At 44.7% G+C, this 17,665-nt stretch overlaps 1 protein-coding gene across 2 annotated transcripts; it reads left to right on the forward strand.

Moving 5' to 3' along the window:
* The first annotated feature begins 7,800 nt into the window (after positions 1-7,800).
* HSD17B10 (hydroxysteroid 17-beta dehydrogenase 10) lies at positions 7,801-17,467 on the forward strand. Of its 2 annotated transcripts, none has more exons than XM_039221005.1 (6): positions 7,801-7,860; positions 8,182-8,346; positions 16,064-16,228; positions 16,342-16,470; positions 16,552-16,660; positions 17,122-17,467. In XM_039221005.1, the coding sequence occupies exons 1-6, from the start codon at positions 7,834-7,836 to the stop codon at positions 17,310-17,312; spliced, it is 786 nt and encodes a 261-aa protein (XP_039076936.1). In that variant the 5' UTR covers positions 7,801-7,833; the 3' UTR covers positions 17,313-17,467. The 2 variants fall into 2 exon arrangements, with proteins under 2 accessions (XP_039076936.1, XP_039076934.1); XM_039221003.1 differs by lacking the exon at positions 7,801-7,860 and adding an exon at positions 7,874-8,070.
* The last annotated feature ends 198 nt before the right edge of the window (positions 17,468-17,665 follow it).

A 17,665-nucleotide genomic window follows, 5' to 3' on the forward strand; every position in this document is an offset into this window, starting at 1 on the left:
ATAGTACAGACAAGAGATTTGGGGTGGTGATGGGGCACCTGGGTGGCTCAGTCAGTTAAGCATCCGACTTCAGCTCGGGTCATGATCTCACAGTTTGTGAGTTCGAGCCCCACATCTGGCTCTGTGCTGACAGCTTGGAGCCTGCTTCAGATTCTGTGTCTCCCCCTCTCTCTACCCCTCCCATGTTCATGCTCTGTCTCTCCATAATAAATAAAAACATTAAAAAAAGAGATTTGGGGTGATGATAATTGGAAGATAGGAAAGAGGAGATGCCAGATTCAAGAAGTATGTAGGAGTTAAATCAACAGGATCTGGCAATTGATTTGAAGGAGTGAAGGGGAGGGGCGCCTGGATGGCTCAGTCATTTAAGCATCTGACTCTTGATCTCAGCTCAGGTTTGTTTGTCTGTTTGTTTGTTTGTTTTTGTCAGCTCAGGTCTTAATCTTACAGTCATGAGTTCAAGCCCCATGTTGGACTCCACACTGAGTGTGAGGCCTACTTATAAGAAAAAAAGGAGTGAAGAGGGCATCAGTCCCAAGATCCAGCTTGAGTGGGAAGATGGTATCACTGCCAACTGAGATAAAGAAGGTTTAAGGGACAATGATTGAATTTAGTTTAGGACATGTGTTGCAGGTGCCCAAGGGACATCTGGTGTAGGGGGCTAGCATATGATTGGCTATCTCATTTTGAAGTTCAGTGGAGAAGGTGAGCTGGAGGTAGAGATTGGGAAGTCCTCAGTAGAGAGGCAGTATTGAAACTAAGAGATGGTTGAGCTCCCCAGAGTCAGGGGGTACAGAAGAAAAGGAACCCAGGGAGAAGACCAAGAAGGAACAGTCAGAGAAGTAGGAGGAACCAGGAGAGTTAGGTGTCATGAAAGCCAAGGGGGTTTTCTAGGAAGAGTAAGTGATCAAACATGTCAAATACAGCCAGAAAGTTTTGTTTATACAAAGGCTAAACAATGGGGGCACTTGAGTGGCTCAGTTGGTTAAGTGTCCAACTCTTGATTTCGGCCCATGTCATGATCTCACAGTTCATGGGATCAAGCTTCACTACCAGCAAGGAGCCTGCTTGAGATTCTTTCTTGCACTCACTCTCTCTGCCCCTCCTCTGCTCTCATGCTCTCTCTCTCGCTCGCTCTCTCTCTCAAAATAAATAAATAAATAAACTTAAATAAAAGGCTAAACAATGGCCATTGATTTGGGCAATGGTAAAGTCATGATGAACTTAGACTGGCATCTCACTGATTTATTCAGACATCAGGGCTATTTATTCAAATGGTAAACATTCAGCCAGCATGAATCCTCAGCATGCTCTCAGATGCTGGCCACATTCCCATGTTGCACACATGGCTTCAGAATTTAAACCATTCACTCAGATTGTGCCCCAACTTACTCAGAAGTTACAGGCACACATTTGGATGCTCCCCACACTCATCATTTGGGGTCCTTTGTATTTGTCAATGCCACCTCACAGCCAGCTGGAGCCATTGCAGCTCTGTCATTGCCAGGATAATGGCAGGCACCTGCAAGGTTTAAACAGGTCATCTAGTGGTTTTTATCTCCCAGGAGTGAAGACTGTCTTTGTTTTTCTCTCCTTTCCTGGTATGGCTAATACCCCCTGGGGATTGTGAGGTAATGCTGGATGTTGCTGGTTCTGGTGTCCCTGACATGCCCTTCCCACACTTCTCAACTTCGTACAGACAAACTGATGATTATCTGTTGTGTGCAGAAGTTGAGTTTGCTCAGTTCCCTGTTTTGTAATGACCTTGAGACAGAGGTGTGAACAATAAAGAGAGAATGCTCAGTGGCACAAATGCCTGAGCAAGTGGGAAGGGCTAGGACCCAGAGCCCAGTGGGAAGGGCAAACCCCAAACAGGACCTCTCTTCTCTGAGACCCAAGGAAAGGATAGTGTGGGTAGAGATAATATTGGAGATGACAAGAGAGGAAGTGTCCACTTAATGGCCTCCATTTGCTCTAAACAGAGAAGTTCTTAACTCAGAGTCCACAGCCCCTTTGGAGACTGTAGGGAGAATTGAGACAGCTCATGGACTTGGATGGGGGGAAATTGCATCTTTATTTTCACTATTACCAACACAAGTGTAGTATGAACTTCTAGGGGTTGTGGATAACAAGCTACAGTTGTATTAGCAGTACCTGTGGCTTTGTTACCAATAGAAATCAGATTTTCATAGCATATCAGGGTTGTTACAGATCCCTCAAAATAACATCACTATTTTGAAACCATGGTAGTCAAAAGACCTGTTGATAGAGCTTGGGATTTAAAGTATAAATAAAGAAGCACATAATTACCACACTACAGATATGTTTCCTATTATTTTGGTAATTGTATTTCTTTTGTAGTCCTATTTTTATATCGTATCTAATACATTCATTATTCTGAGAAGGGATTCCTTAGACTTCACCAGACTGCCAGAAGTTTTCATAGCATAAAAAAGGCTAAGAGACACTGCTCTGAAGAGTAACAATAGCTAACATTTACATAGCTCTTGCTAAAGGCCAGGTATTGTTTTGAGTACCTTTTTTTCTTAGATAAGTCAAGAAGTTGAATTAGTAGGATGCCAAGGGGAAAATGAATTGAGGGTGCCAGCAAGACTGTTTAAAGGGAGAAGAGGAGGGGTGCCTGGGTGACTCAGTTATGCGTCTGACTTCCACTCAGGTCATGATCTCAAGGTTCGTGGGTCCAAGCCCTTCGTCAGGCTCTGTGCTGACAGCTCAGAATCTGGAGACTGCTTCAGATTCTCGGTCTCCCTCTCTCTCTACCCCTCACCACTTATGCTCTCTTTCTCTCAAAAATGAATAAACATTAAAATTTTTTAAAAAGAGAGAAGAGGAATGAGAGAGGGTTTATGCTGGCCAGAAGAAAAGTAGATAGAGGCTGCTAGGCTGGAAGAAAATGGGAAGGCCCACAGAATAACAGGGTTCAAGGAGATAATACTTTGGAGCCCAAACCATCAGGTGACAAAACCTGACCTGAAGCAATATGAAGCTATCTATATCACTAAGTTGATTCACACTTAGTGTTATTGTTCATACTTTTCACACTAGAAATATTAATTTTTAATTATGTGATTCTCTAGACCTTTCTCAGTAGTTATGTAGAATAGACTATATGCAGTATACAGATTTATGTAATATAAAATGTCTTCCTTTCTAAAATTGAAAAAAAATGTGAATTCCAAAATACATCTGGCCCCAAGATTAGAAAAAAAGATTATAGACATGTAAGTGCTATGCAGATAATTCAAATATGCAATGTGTTGGTTCACAAAATGGCCCCTGTACATGGAGGACATGGAGAGGTCAAAGAAAGAGGCAGACCACTCCAGATTGGTAGATGGCAGATTTAATAAGCAAGGCAACTTACATACAAGGCTTGTCTTAGCTGAAAGACAAGGAGATCTCTGCATCCACCCACTGGAATCTTAAACATTATAGAGAGGTTTTAACTGGGTTCAATCATGTATTCAGTCTCGATGGTCTCAACAATACCTTACTCTCTCAAAGCTATGTTCCTGAAATGGCTCTAGCCATGGGAATATTGGGCAGAGCATATATTCCAAAGACAAGGGAAGGGATGAAGAGATACCCTTTGCCTGGCTCCCGCTCTCAGGTCAACCAGTGGTCACATCCTCAATAACTTTCCCCAACATGATGGGATAGTGTCCACAGCTTGAATGATCAGGGAGAGAAGGTGACATTTAAGCTTAGCTCTACATGATAAAAAAAGAAGAAGAAGAAGAAAAAAATGGCAGTCATGCAAACTTCATGGAGAGAGAATTCCAAGCACAGGGAATGGCTAATGCAAAGATTAATAAAAGAGGCCACTGTGGCTGGAGCATATTGGACCCAGCGAAGAGTGGTATAAATTGCTGGGCGGACTTCATGTAGTCAGAAAGATTGTGAATCTGGTACTAAATCCTTTGATGAATATGGTGTAGTGTCCATGAGTGTGGTGATTGTCAACAACTAGGAGGCCCAGAGGAAAGCCTTCCCCGGTGGGAAAGCATGTGGAGAAATACTTTAGGTAGAGGAAACATAAAGCCAAATGGGACTAAATATAGACTAAGATTTATGACCTCAAGACCTTGGTTTGGGGAGAAGTATAAAAGGTAGTAAGATTAGGTAGATTAGGTGGGCTCAAGATTTGAATTGGAGGGGCGCCTTGGGTGGCTCAGTTGGTTAAGCGTCCGACTTCGGCTCAGGTCATGATCTCACGGTTCATGGGTTCAAGCCCTGTGTTGGGCTCTGTGCTGACAGCTAGCTCATAGCCTGGAGCCTGTTTCAGATTCAGTGTCTTCTTCTCTCTCTGACCTCCCTTGCTCGCTCGCTCTCTCTCTCAAAAATGAATAAACATAAAAATAAAACTGTTTTAAAAAACTATAGTAATGAAAACAGTATAGTATTGCCATAAAGATAGACACATAGATAGATAGAACAAAATAGAAAGCCCAGAAATACCATAGATAAACGGTCAACTAATCTTTGAAAAGAATGTCAAGAATACACAATAGGTGAAGGACAGTCTCTTCAGTAAATGGTGTTGGGAGAGCACCTGAGTGGCTCACTTGTTTAAGCATCTTACCTGGGTCATGATCTCATGGCTCGTGAGTTTGAGCCCTGAATCAGGCTCTGCACTGGCAGCAGCTCAAGCCTGGAGCCTGCTTCGGATTCTGTGTCTCCTTCGCTCTCTGCCCCTCCCCTGCTCACACTTTGTCTCTCTCTGCCTCTCAAAAATAAATAAACATAATAAAAAAAATTTTTAATGACAGTGTCTGGTTGAATTCCAATCAGCAATGTGTGATCTGGACTTTTGGGTTTAAAATAGGTTTGACACAGCTAGAGGACAATAGCCAAGGCTGAACTGATGAAAGGTGTTTATGCTTCTGTTTATGCCTCTCGGAGTTTCTGCTTCTCAACAGCTCTGTCTGAGAATGTCTGTCTCCCAGCTTCCCTGTCCCTTTTTTCCTTTTAATTTAAATTCGATTTAGTTAACAAACAGTGAAGTCTTAGCTTCAGGAGTAGATCCCAGTGATTCATCTCTTACATATGACACCCAGTGCTTATTCCAAAAAGTGCCCTCCTTAATGCCCATTACCCATTTAACCCATCCCCCCCACCTCCCCTCCAGCAGCCCTCAGTTTGTTCTCTGTATTTAAGAGTCTCTTATGGTTTGCCTCCATCTCTGTTTTTATGCTATTTTTCCTTCCCTTCCCCTATGTTCATCTGTTGAATTTCTCAAATTCCACATATGAGTGAAATCATATGATATGTCTTTCTCCGACTGACTTATTTCACTTAGCATAATACCCTCTAGTTAGTTCCATCCATATTGTTGCAAATGGTAAGATTTCATTCTTTTTCATCACTGAGTAGTATTCCATTGTATATGTATACACCATGTCTTCTTTATCCATTCCTCAGTTGATGGACATTTGGACTCTTGCCATGATGTGGTTATTGTTTATAGTGCTGCTATAAGCAGTGGGGTGCATGGGCCCCTTTGAATCAGCATTTTTGTATCCTTTGGATAAATACTGAGTAGTGCAATTGCTGGGTCATAGAGTGTATTTAATTTTTTGAGGAACCTCCCGTAATTTGGCTATTGTTGATAGCACTGCTATAAACATTGGGGTGCATGTGCCCCTTCAAATCAACATTTTAAAAATCTTTTGGATAAATACATAGTAGTGCAATTGCTGGGTCATTGGGTAGTTCTATTTTTAACTTTTTGAGGAACCTCCATACTGTTTTCCAGAGTGGCTGCACCAGTTTGCATTCCCACCAACAGTGCAAAAGTGTTCCCCTTTCTCCACATCCTCGGTAACACCTATTGTTTCTTGAGTTGTTAATTTTAGCCATTCTGAGAGGTGTGAGGTAGTATCTCATTGTGGTTTTGATTTGTATTTCCCTGATGATGAGTGATGTGCATCTTTTCATGAGTCTGTCAGCCATCTGGATGTCTTTGGAGAAGTGTCTATCCATGTCTTATGCCTATTTCTTTATTGGATTATTTGTTGGTAGGGTGTTGAATTTGATAAGTTCTTTATAGATTTTGGATACTAACCCTTTATCAGTAATGTCATTTAATAATATTTTCTCTCATTCTGTCAGTTGACTTTTAGTTTTGTTGATTGTTGCCTTTGCTGTGCAGAAGGTTTTTTTATCTTGATGAGACCCCAGTAGTTCATTTTTGCTTTTATTTCCCTTGCCTCTGGAGACATGTCTAGTAAGAAGTTGCTGTGGCCAAGGCCAAAGAGGTTTCTGTCCATTTTCTCCTGTAGGATTTTGCTGGTTTCCTGTCTCACCTTTAGGTCTTTCATCCATTTTGAATTTATTTTTGTGTATGGTGTAAGAAAGGTGGTCCAGTTTCATTCTTCTACATTTTTCTGTCCAGTTTTCCCAGCACCATTTGCTGAAGAGACTGTCTTTTTTCCGTTGTATATTCTTTCCTGCTTTGTTGAAGATTAGTTGGCCATATATATGTGGGTCCATTTCTGGGTTCTCTGTTCTATTCCATTGACCTATGTGTCTGTTTTTGTGCCAATACCATACTGTCTTGATGATTACACCTTTCTAATCTTGAAGTCCAGAATTGGGATGCCTCCAGCTTTGGCTTTCTTTTTCAACATTGCTTAGACTATTTGGAGTCTTTTCTGGTTCCATACAAATTTTAGAATTATTTGTTCTAGTTCTGTGAAGGATGCTGGTGTTATTTTGATAGGTATTGCATTAAATGTGTAGATTCTTTTGGGTAGTATTGACATTTTCCCAATATTTGTTCTTCCAATCCATGAGCATGGAATGTTTTTCAATTCTTTGTGTCTTCTTCGATTTCTTTCATAAGTTTTCTATTGTTTTCAGTGTACAGAAATTTTACGTCTTTGGTTAGGTTTGTTCTTAGGTATCTTATGGGTTTTGGTGCCATTGTAAATGGGATTGATTCCTTGATATCTGTTTCCACTGCTTCATTATTGTTGTATAGAAATGCACCCGATTTCTGTACATTTATTTTTATATCCTGCAACTTTGCTGAATTCGTGTATCAGTTCTAGCAGTTTTTGGTGGAGTCTTTTGGGTTTTCCATGTAGACTATCATGTCATCTACGAAAAGTGAGTTTGACTTTCCTGTCTCTTAGTAGCTCTTCACATCCTTATCTTTGTGATCCAGTCTGGCATCGCTATTCCTCTCAGTCTCTTAACATATTTCTCTCTGGTGGCTCTCACAATCTCCATCTTTGCATATCCATGTCTATGTCTCAGAACCTTGTTCTCTGTCCCTTTGTCTCTGTCTGTACTGTAATTATCTTTCCTGAACTGAACTGTCCTCTTCTGGAAGGCACGAACCTTTTAATATTCCTTTGGGTATCCCCAGTGACCCGTACAGAGCCTGGCATATGGGAGACTCTCATATGTGTATGCTTGAATGAATGGTTTTTCTGAGGAGTAAGGAATAATCTCAATCTCCTGTCTGCCTACCCCCTAAGGAGCTGGCCGCCTGCCCAAAGACTAGCTAGAGAGTAGTGCGGTAGGTGTGATGGTATTGTGCTGCAGCTATTGGGTTCTTTCTCTAGGTGAGAAAACTCCAGAGGCACCTGGCCCAGACCTAGCCCTCCGGACACGGAACATGAACAGCCAACATCACGCCCCGGAGTCTTGTGCATTGGCCCGCCCCCTCGCCGGCCCCTCCCCATTGGCCCGCCCCCTCGCCGGCCCCTCCCCATTGGCCCGCCCCCTCGCCGGCCCCGCCCCATCCCTCCGTCTCGGCCAATCAGGGTCTGCCTCACGGCCAGGCTCGAGGGAGGACAGCGCAAAATGGCTGCGGCATGTCGGAGCGTGAAGGTAGTGGGGCGTTCGCTCCTGCTGGCGGCTCCGCTGCGCCCGCTGGGACCGCGCGGCTGTAGAACTAAGAGGAAGAGATCGGTGCTGGGAGAAAGGGTCACCCTTATCTAGGCCTGGTAGTGTGGCAGTTGGGCTTGGGAGGTGAAGGTCAACTCTCCGTGGCGTATGTGTGTGGGCTCTCTGGGGATGAGACACCAAGAGGTCCCATTGGTAAGGAGAGGAAACACACCTGGGTTACACCTTAGGAGTAACCAGGAGCCTCCCTTGCAGGAGTTGGGGTGGTTTGCCCGGTGTAGCCATTTGACCGTATTCTTTTCACAGGGCCTAGTTGCTCTAATAACCGGAGGAGCCTCTGGTCTGGGTCTGGCAACGGCGGAGCGACTCGTGGGGCAAGGAGCCACTGCTGTGCTTCTGGACCTGCCCAACTCCGATGGGGAGGTCCAAGCCAAGAAGTTAGGGAAGAGTTGCGTCTTTGCCCCAGCGGACGTAAGTGTGTGCATGAAGTCACTGAAATAGGCCTGGGAACTTGTGGGGGTCCCCTTCCGTAAGGGTGCTATCTATGTGGACAGTGGACCCATCTCCTTGTCCCTTTTGGCCTGAGCTCTCAGTCAGGATCTGTTGGGAGCATCTACAATAAGAAATGTACGAAGCCGGGATCCACAGCAGTGGGGATGGGGATTGGACATATCAGAATCTTCTGGAGTGGGTATGTACAGTTCGAAAATGCATATTGTGCTCTCTAGTTTTATATTTACAAAGTTGAAAAACTTTTTGTGAAACAAACTACAGAAAGTGAAGCTAATTTATCTTCATATCATTAATTCTCAAAGCTGCTCTGAGTCACAGAAACCTCCAGGGGTATGTGCATTTATCAAAAGAGGGTATAGATTTGAAAAATGTTTTGAACACTGCTGTATAGTGTTAGACCTCCCTTTCCAAAGGAGAATCACCAAGGACAAAGCCCACAAAACACAAAAGGAGTTGGTTATTCAGGTTTATTTTAGTCCAGCCGGACGGCCCCTCCCGAGCACCCGAAAAGGCCTTGGAAGAGCGGCCCGCCGAGCCATAGCACAGGGTTTATATAGGGAGAGGGGCGAAGCCGGTGTACAGAAGTGAGAATTTTGGGGTTAGAGGTGGGGGTTGCTTAATAGTTGCTTGAAGGACATGTTTGACCGTTCTAATCACAACGTCCACTAAAGACTTATATCTCAGGGGCTTGCTGCAGCCAAGAGGAGCTAGGTTGCTCAACCCCTGACGTTTTACCCCAATAGAGTTTGAGATCAAACAGTTGGTTGGTATTTTATCATTTGCAAGCCCCTGACCTTTTGGCCCAAGGGAGTTTTTACATTCCCCACTGATTTTAGTTATCTCCGGTTAATCTTAAACCGGTTAATCTTAAACCGGAGTTTCAATGTCTATGGGCTGGTAGGTCCCTTGGTTTAGCATTAAGAGTTTTAGGGACCCTATTCTCGATCTAGTGTAAGCCATGAGTCTATTAATGATATAAGGTCCTATAGCCAGGGCAAGTAAAATAATGATTAAGGGCCTGATTAGAGCAGATATTAGAGTCGTTAACCAGGGAGACCAACTGAATAAGGATTGAAACCAACCATAGTTTGCTTCTCTTTGGTCATATTTAGTTAACAGATGTTGGTTTACTGTAGCCAGAGTATCCCATATTATTCCTGATTTATTGGCATAATAACAACATTGTTCTCCCAGTGCCACCATAATCCTCCCTCTTTCATGAAGAGTAAGTCTAGACCCCGCCTGTTTTGGAGCACCATCTCAGCCAGGGAGTCGACTTGGCCTTCTAGATGGGCAACAGACTGGGTCAGAAGTCCCAGGTCTTGGGCTACCTGTTGGCTTAAAGATTTGAAATTCACATCTTGTATTCCTAAAGCTGAGGCGCCCAAGGTGGCTGATCCAGCAATTCCTATCACAGTTAAGACTGGGACTAGGATAGGTGTTCTCTTTGAAGAAGGAACACATTTTGTGAGAGAATAAGAACAATCATAAATGACAAAATCTCAGATGGACATTATTAAAGATTTGATGAGAGTTCAGTATGATGCAATTGACAAATTCAGTTATTTTTGTGACATATAATATTTTAAGTAATCAGAATATTACCTGATAACCCTATACCAAAACATTAAAACTTTAGGATTTGCATATATATGTGGGCAGTTATGGCATTTACCCATGCCATACAACCTAAGGTTTACTGTTGTACACAGTGCTTTTCCAAGTAACTTAGCATCTCAAATAAAAGGGCCTAATTGGTCAAAAGACCTTTTTTACTATTCAAATCCTGGGAAGTTTGTTAAAACTTTAGGAAGTTCTAAAGCTCATCCTAAATAGGATTACAGATCTTTACAAATCTTAAAACTTTTTCTATTCAACCAAAGTGGCAATAAAAAATCCTAAAGGCAAATGTATAACCTAATATAGTAGTTAGAAAAACCTAGCTCCTTCAACATTCAGAAGTTTTAACTATGCAATCAAAAACCTGATAAAGATGAAACCTGAAGCTTTGGTTTTCTTGGCAGAAAAAGGAAAAAACCTTTGTTTACATTGTCTTATCAAGAGCAAATTTACAGTGCAAGAAAACTTTTCCTTTTGACCAGAGAGAAAAGCAGAGTTTTAACCTTACACCAGTGTACTTTTCAAATTCCATTAATCTCAACCTTAGTCTATCCTGAGCACACATAAAATTCCTTTTCAAAGATTTCCCTTCATAGACCTTCTACACCTTTCCTTTAAGCTTTGCCCCAAAGCCATTTCTCTCTAAACAACCAGTCTTATTTAGGACAAAATTACTTTCTTTTACCCTCAACAAAGATGTATTTCCATTCCTTACAACTTTTTTATGTATCTCTCAGTTTCCTATATACAGAGTTGCTTTCCTTATTTTCCATCAGTCTAAAGTACACTTAGCAGAATTTTAACTCTTAGGAAACCATAGTCTCCAATTGAGGACTTAATAACCAATTGAGAGGTGTTTACACTAGGATTTTTTTTTTAGATGGTGAATTCAGGAACCAATTAAGCATAAACCATCTTTTTCAAAGGGTCCAAATAGTCTTACTTTTTCTGCAATAGGAAACTCAAACCTGTGTTTCAGGGTTCTAATGAATCCGAGTTGAGTCTACGAATAAAGACCAGATCCCCAATTTTATGAGAATGAGTTAAGGGGTTAACAGTTCCCACTCGTTGCTTATGGATCTCCTTATGGAGCTGAGCCTGGATCAGCTGTAGAGCTTGTAAGGAAAGGAGAAGTTTTTGATTTGTCCATTCCTCCTGAAGCTCTACAGAGAGCCTGGGAAGCAATGGGGCCTCCGCCTGAATATTATCTCATATGGGGTGGGCCCAAGTTGTGTAGGAGCACATCTAGTTCGGAGGAGGGCAAAAGGCAGGAGATCAATCCAATTCATTCCAGTCTCCAGGCATAATTTTGTTAAGGTCTCCTTGAAAGTTCTGTTTGTCCTTTCTATTTACCCTGAACTTTGGGGACGGTAGGCACAGTGTAATTTCCATTCTGTTCCTAAGGTTTTACTAATCATTTTAGATATCTTAGCCGTAAAGGCTGGGCCATTGTCAGACCCCAGAAATAAGGGCAAGTCAAATTAGGGAATTATTTCTTGTAAAAGCTTCTTTACGGTTACTTTTGCTGCTTCCCCTTTCATGGGGAATACCTCAACCCAACTAGAAAAAGTATCTATAAGTACTAACAAGTACTTGTATCCATAACTTCCCTTTTTTATTTCTGTAAAGTCTAGTTCCCAGTGTTCTCCAGGATTTGTCCCTTGGTAGCGAACTCCAGGTGGCCCAGTAATTTTTGTGGCATTTGTTTTAGCACAAATCAGGCACCATTCCACCAAGTCCGAAAGATTGGGAGTTATCCCAGGAATATATAAATGGGGGACACCATTTGAGATATCTTCTTTTCACCCAGGTGGGTAGTCTCATGAAGTTGAGTTAATAGGGTCCTCCCTAGAGTCCTTGGAATGATTAGGCGCCCCCATCTGGGTGTTGCGACCAACCATTGGGTGTCTTTCCCAATCTTTATGGGAGTATTTGGCTTCTTCATCGGGGGGAATAGAACAGCTTATCTGGTAGTGTAGGTTGAGGATGGAGGACTAGCTGTCCGATGCCCCTGCCTTTTGGGCAGAGGTCCCCTGGGGTAAGGGTTGGGCCCATATTACCTGCAACTGGTGATTTACCATGGCAGCTCCTATATATCGTCTCCCTTGAGGAATGAAACTGCTCCCTTTGGTGAAGAAAGTTTCAGTTGCATCCAGGAGTGCCTGATCAGTCAACTCAGGCCGTCCATTCTTATAAGTCTCTAGGATCTCAAGACAGTCATGAATTGGTGGGCCCTCATTAGATTGCGGCAGGAGAGTAGCAGAATTGAGTCCTGATACCCGTTGGAACTTGAGCCTCGGTTGGTCCAACAATTGGGCCTGGTATTGAAGTAGTCTGGCATTCGAGAGCCATCTGTTGGGGGAGCTGTGGAGCAGGGGTTCTATCCCATGAGGCGTGATAACCATTAGAGTTTGGCCATAGGTAAGTTTATCGGCCTCTTTTACAAAGGTGGCAGTTGCAGCAGCAGTTCGCAGGCAGACGGGCCACCCTTGTGCCATAGGTCCAAGCGTTTGGATAAATAGGCAATGGGTCTCTTCCATGGCCCAAGAGTTTGGGTGATGACTCCCTTGGCCACCCCGTCTTTTTCAGCCACATATAAAAAGAAGGGTTTTGAGATATCTGGCAAAGCCAGAGCTGGGGCCGAAATTAATGCTTGCTTTAGCTTATCGAATGCTCCCTGTTGGGCCTCAGTCCCAATCAAGGGGGTGGATCCCCCTGCAGTGGCCTCATGCAGTGGTTTTGCCATTTCAGCAAACCCGAGAATCCAGATAGGACAATAACCCACAGTTCCAAGGAACTCTCTGACTTGCTTTTTAGGGGTGGGTGGAGGTATCTGGAGAATCGCTTGAACCCGGGAGGCAGAAAGAGACCTCTTACCTTCTAGTCACTTACCCCAGATAGGTGACTTGATCCTGGCAGATTTGGGCCTTCTTCCATGAGACTCGGTAGCCCAAATCCTGTAATGTCTGTAGAACTTCCTCAGTTGCCTCCTGGCATGTAACCTCATCTGGTCCAGCAATAAGTAGATCATCAACATACTGTAAAATAGTGGCCTTTGGAAAGTGGCCTCTTACCGGCAGCAGGTCCTTACTTAGGGCTTCCCCGAACAGGGTAGGGGAATTTTAAATCCTTGAGGCAGCCAAGTCCATGTCAGCTGTCTGGTGGTCCCAGTATCTGGATCTGTCCGTTCGAAAGCAAATATCGGCTGACTGATAGGAGCCAGAGGAATACTGAAGAAAGCATCCTTGAGGTCCAGTACAGAGTAGACAATGTGATCTGGGGAGAATGAGACTCAAGAGCGTATAAGGGTTTTCATTTTTGTCATTGGTCCTAAGGGCCTTTTGAGGACCAAGTGTGCTGCTCCCGTGTCAACCAAGAAATTAACATCAGTTTCCCCTACTCTTAAAGTGACCATAGGCTCTTGGGGATTTAGCGGCTGTGAGTCCAGGCCCCATCAGTCCTCTTCTCCTGCTAAGGGGAGAATTTGGGCCTCCTTTTTTCTTTGGAGCACAGGGCACTTCTGCTTGTAATGTCCCTTCTCTCTGCAGTAAGTGCACTGATCTTTTCTGAGAGGGGGCCTTCTAAAAGGCCCTCTTCCTTTTCCCTCTGAGGATGTTACGATTCCTTGGTCCAATAGGGCCGCAATGGTCGCTTTCCCTACCCTTTCGGCTAATTTCTCCTCAGGGGGGGCGGTCTCAATTATGGAAGACTTTCATGGCTACACTCATAAGCTTGTCCCTGTTCTCTCTATCAAATCCTTCTAACCTTTGTAACTTCTTACAAATATCTGGGGCCAACTGGGCAACAAAAGCTAAGTTAATTGCCTTTTGATTTTCAGGGGCATCAGGTCCATGGGAGTATAGGTCCAGTATGCCTCTAAAAGTCACTCCAAAAAGGTGGCAGGGGATTCCTCAGGTCCCTATAGGACCTCACTTACCTTCAACAAATTGGTAGGCTTATAAGCGGCTCCCCTGAGGCCGGCCAGGAGATACTGGTGGTAATTGGTGAGTGATCTCCTACCTGCTGATGAATTGTAGTTCCAATTTGGGCGTGCCAAGGGCACTTCCTCTTCCAGGCGGGCACATTGAGCCGCCTGGAGAGCTGTCCCATCTGTGCCTAAGACCGTTGAAAATGCCCTCGCGCTCTTCAGAAGTAAAAAGGACCTGTAAGAGTTGTTGACAATCGTCCCGGGTAGGTAAATGAGTGTGAAAAACAGACTCTAGCAGATAAATGAGGGCTTGCAGTTTCTCAGAGAAGGGAGGGTTTTGATGCTTCCAGTTGCATCGAAGCTGGGCGGGGAGGTGGAGAAACCATGGGTGAAGGGGAGGATGAGTCTGGGGGAGGCGAGGGAGCCGAGCAGGTGGGGGATAGAGGATGAGGAGGGGGCTGGTTGGAGAGATCAAGTAGATCTTCCACTGGAGGGGCAAAAAGATAGGTTTTACCTCAGGTTTTTAGGAGCCATGGGTTTCTTCGCTGTTATTAAAACCCTGTAACCAGTTTTAAGAGAACAATGTTGAAGCCAAGCAGGTGGCTGTTCACATGCTTGTGCTCAGATATCCATGTAGGGAAACTGGTCCGGGTGTCCTGGGTTACCTGTAACTACTCGCCACATAAATGGCTCGACACAAGGAGGGATCAAAGGAACCCTCTGAAGGCCATCCAATTCCAAAAACCGGCCATTCCAATTCACAGAGGGTTAGCAGTTTATCCTTTGATAATTTAACGCCATATTCATCTGCCCTTTCAGACGTATATATGGCTTTGAAGTTAACCAAGAAACATTCTAGTGGCATGTTGATTTTAGACTCTGAACCGCCCATTTTGATCAAAGGAACAATGTCGAACACAGCACTAGATGAAAATGAAACGTTGAGACAAAGACATGACGTGACTGACAGACACAAGTTACATCAACATAGACCAAAGTCCTGGGCACAAGTTTCACCAAGTTTTACCAAGCTATACCAAATTCCCGGGCACAAATTTAGACCAAAGTCCCGGGCACAAGTACCAAAGTCCCAGACCAATGCCTTGGCTGAGACGGTTGGTGAGGTTCCAGGCTCGTCAGCCTCCTAATCCAACCCTTCCAAAACTGGTTGCGACTGGCAAAAACTTACCTCCGGAGGTGATGGGGATAAAAAAGAAACCTGGACCAATCTCCAAGGCTGCAGCCTGGCGCCAAGGCCCAACCGAAAGGCTTTCCTGTCCTCGGGATCTCGCTGGGGACCTCCAAAATGTTAGACCACCCTTTCCAAAGGAGAATCACCGAGGACAAAGCCCACAAAACACAAAAGGAGTTGGTTATTCAGGTTTATTTTAGTCCAGCCAGACGGCCCCTCCCGAGCACCCGAAAAGTCCTTGGAAGAGCGCCCTACTGAGCCATAGCACAGAGTTTATATAGGGAGGGGGCGAAGCCGGTGTACAGAAGTGAGAATTTTGGGGTTAGAGGTGGGGGTTGAAGAACATGTTTGGCCGTTCTAATCACAATGCCCACTAAAGACTTACATCTCAGGGGCTTGCTGCAGCCAGGAGGAGCTAGGTTGCTCAACCCCTGACCTTTTACCCAAATAGAGTTTGAGATCAAACAATGGTTGATATTTTCTCATTTGCAAGCCCCTGACCTTTTGGCCCAAGGGAGTTTTTACAATAGTACCTAACATTTTCACCTTTGCCCCACTCTCCGTTTTCTTTTGGCTTCTCCCTTGCTTAAGAATCCTATTGTCACTCGGGGCGCCTGGGGCGCCTGGGTGGCTTAGTCGGTTAAGCGTCCGACTTTCGCTTAGGTCATGATCTCTCGGTTCGTGGGTTCGAGCCCCGCGTCGGGCTCTGTGTTGACTGCCAGCTCAGAGCCTGGAGCCTGTTTCAGTCTGTGACTCCCTCTCTCTCTGACCCTCCCCTGCTCACGCTGTCTCTCTCTCTCTCCTAGAAATAAGTAAAAAAAACACAAAGAATCCTGTTGTCACTCAAAGACTGGACCTACTCCCTCCACCTTCAAGTTTGGTGGTAAGTGTGTGTGGTGGGAGATGTATACTTTTCTTCACTTCTCCCTTTGAAGGTGACCTCAGAGAAGGACGTGCAAGGAGCCCTGACTCTAGCAAGAGAAAAGTTTGGCCGTGTGGATGTGGCAGTCAACTGTGCAGGTATTGCAGTGGCTATGAAGACATACAACTTAAAGAAGAATCAGGCCCATACTTTGGAGGACTTCCAGCGAGTTCTTAATGTAAGGCCTTGGAGATTCTTCAGGGGTACAAGTATGAGATATTTGGCTGTGGGTGCCCCCCACAGCTTTTAGGGAACAAAAGATCCTACACCATGTCTCTACTGGTCTTCCAGGTGAATCTCATGGGCACCTTCAATGTGATCCGCCTGGTGACTGGTGAGATGGGCAAGAATGAACCAGATCAGGGAGGCCAACGTGGGATCATCATCAACACTGCCAGTGTGGCTGCCTTTGAGGGCCAGGTGTGTGGGCAGGGACAAGGCTTGTGTTTTCTTGGTGACTTGCTAGTGCTCTTCCACCTATGACCTCTACTCCTTCTCCAGGTTGGACAAGCTGCATACTCTGCTTCCAAGGGGGGCATAGTGGGCATGACACTGCCTATTGCTCGGGATCTGGCTCCCATGGGCATCCGAGTGATGACCATTGCTCCAGGTAGGTATATTCCCTCCCTACCACACCTGGGATTGGATAGGATTCATGGGCAGTTGAGAGGGGAAGGTGTTTACCAACTAAGCAGCAATAGTCTTCCATTTCTGGGCATTGGAAGTACCATAGTTAGGGGTAAGGTGAGGAGGGACTGAGTAAATACGAAAGGAAGGGCGTGGGGCGCCTGGTAGCTTATTTGGTTAAGCATCTGACTCTTGATTTCAGCTCAGGTCATGATCTCATTGTTGGTGAGATCGAGACCCGCATCAGACTCTGTGCTGACAGCACAGAACCTGCTTGGGATTCTCTCTCTCTCCCTCACCTCTCTCTCCTCGCCTCCCCAACTTGAGCACATGCTCTCTCTCCCCATCCCCAACTTGATATTGTGCTTTCTCAAATAAATAAACATTGGGATAAAAAAAAAAAAAAAGAAAGGGTAGGCCTCTGACTCTGACTGTCTTGTCTAGGCCTATTTGGTACACCGCTGCTGACCAGCCTCCCAGAAAAAGTGCGCAACTTCTTGGCCAGCCAGGTGCCCTTTCCCAGCCGCCTGGGTGACCCTGCTGAGTACGCTCACCTGGTACAAGCCATCATCGAAAACCCATTCATCAACGGAGAGGTCATCCGGCTGGATGGGGCCATTCGCATGCAGCCTTGAGGGGAGAGGGCACAGAAAACACCTGTTCTTCTGCCCCTCCTTCCCTTGAAGTACTATACTGCAGCTTGGGAGGAAGTCCAGTAGCCATCTTGTAACTGCCCAGCAGTCACACTCTGTGCCTAATAAAGCCTCTGTTTCTCACGGGAAGTAGGTAACATTGTGTGCTGGGTAAAATTGGCATGGGGAAGAAAGGTGAACTGGTGACAGGGTCAGATACTCCAAGCCCAGGGGTGGGTAGGAAAGGCAGTACCTGATACCTTTTGTGTCCTGTTATAACACGTGGCCTTGATTTTAATGAATAACTTTATTAACTAGGATCAAAGGTAGGGATATTGGGGGTATGGATTGGTGGA

This window comes from Hyaena hyaena, unplaced genomic scaffold, assembly GCF_003009895.1.
Source record: "Hyaena hyaena isolate Hyena2069 unplaced genomic scaffold, ASM300989v1 scaffold_932, whole genome shotgun sequence".
Lineage (NCBI taxonomy): Eukaryota > Metazoa > Chordata > Mammalia > Carnivora > Hyaenidae > Hyaena > Hyaena hyaena.

Excerpts from the sequence above, each read along its gene's own strand:
- HSD17B10 (XM_039221003.1), top strand. The coding sequence starts at position 8,026 with ATGTGTGTGGGCTCTCTGGGGATGAGACACCAAGAGGTCCCATTG. Across the intron at positions 8,071-8,181 it reads GACACCAAGAGGTCCCATTG|GGCCTAGTTGCTCTAATAAC; the intron begins GTAAGGAGAGGA and ends TTCTTTTCACAG. Across the intron at positions 16,471-16,551 it reads TGGCTGCCTTTGAGGGCCAG|GTTGGACAAGCTGCATACTC; the intron begins GTGTGTGGGCAG and ends CTCCTTCTCCAG.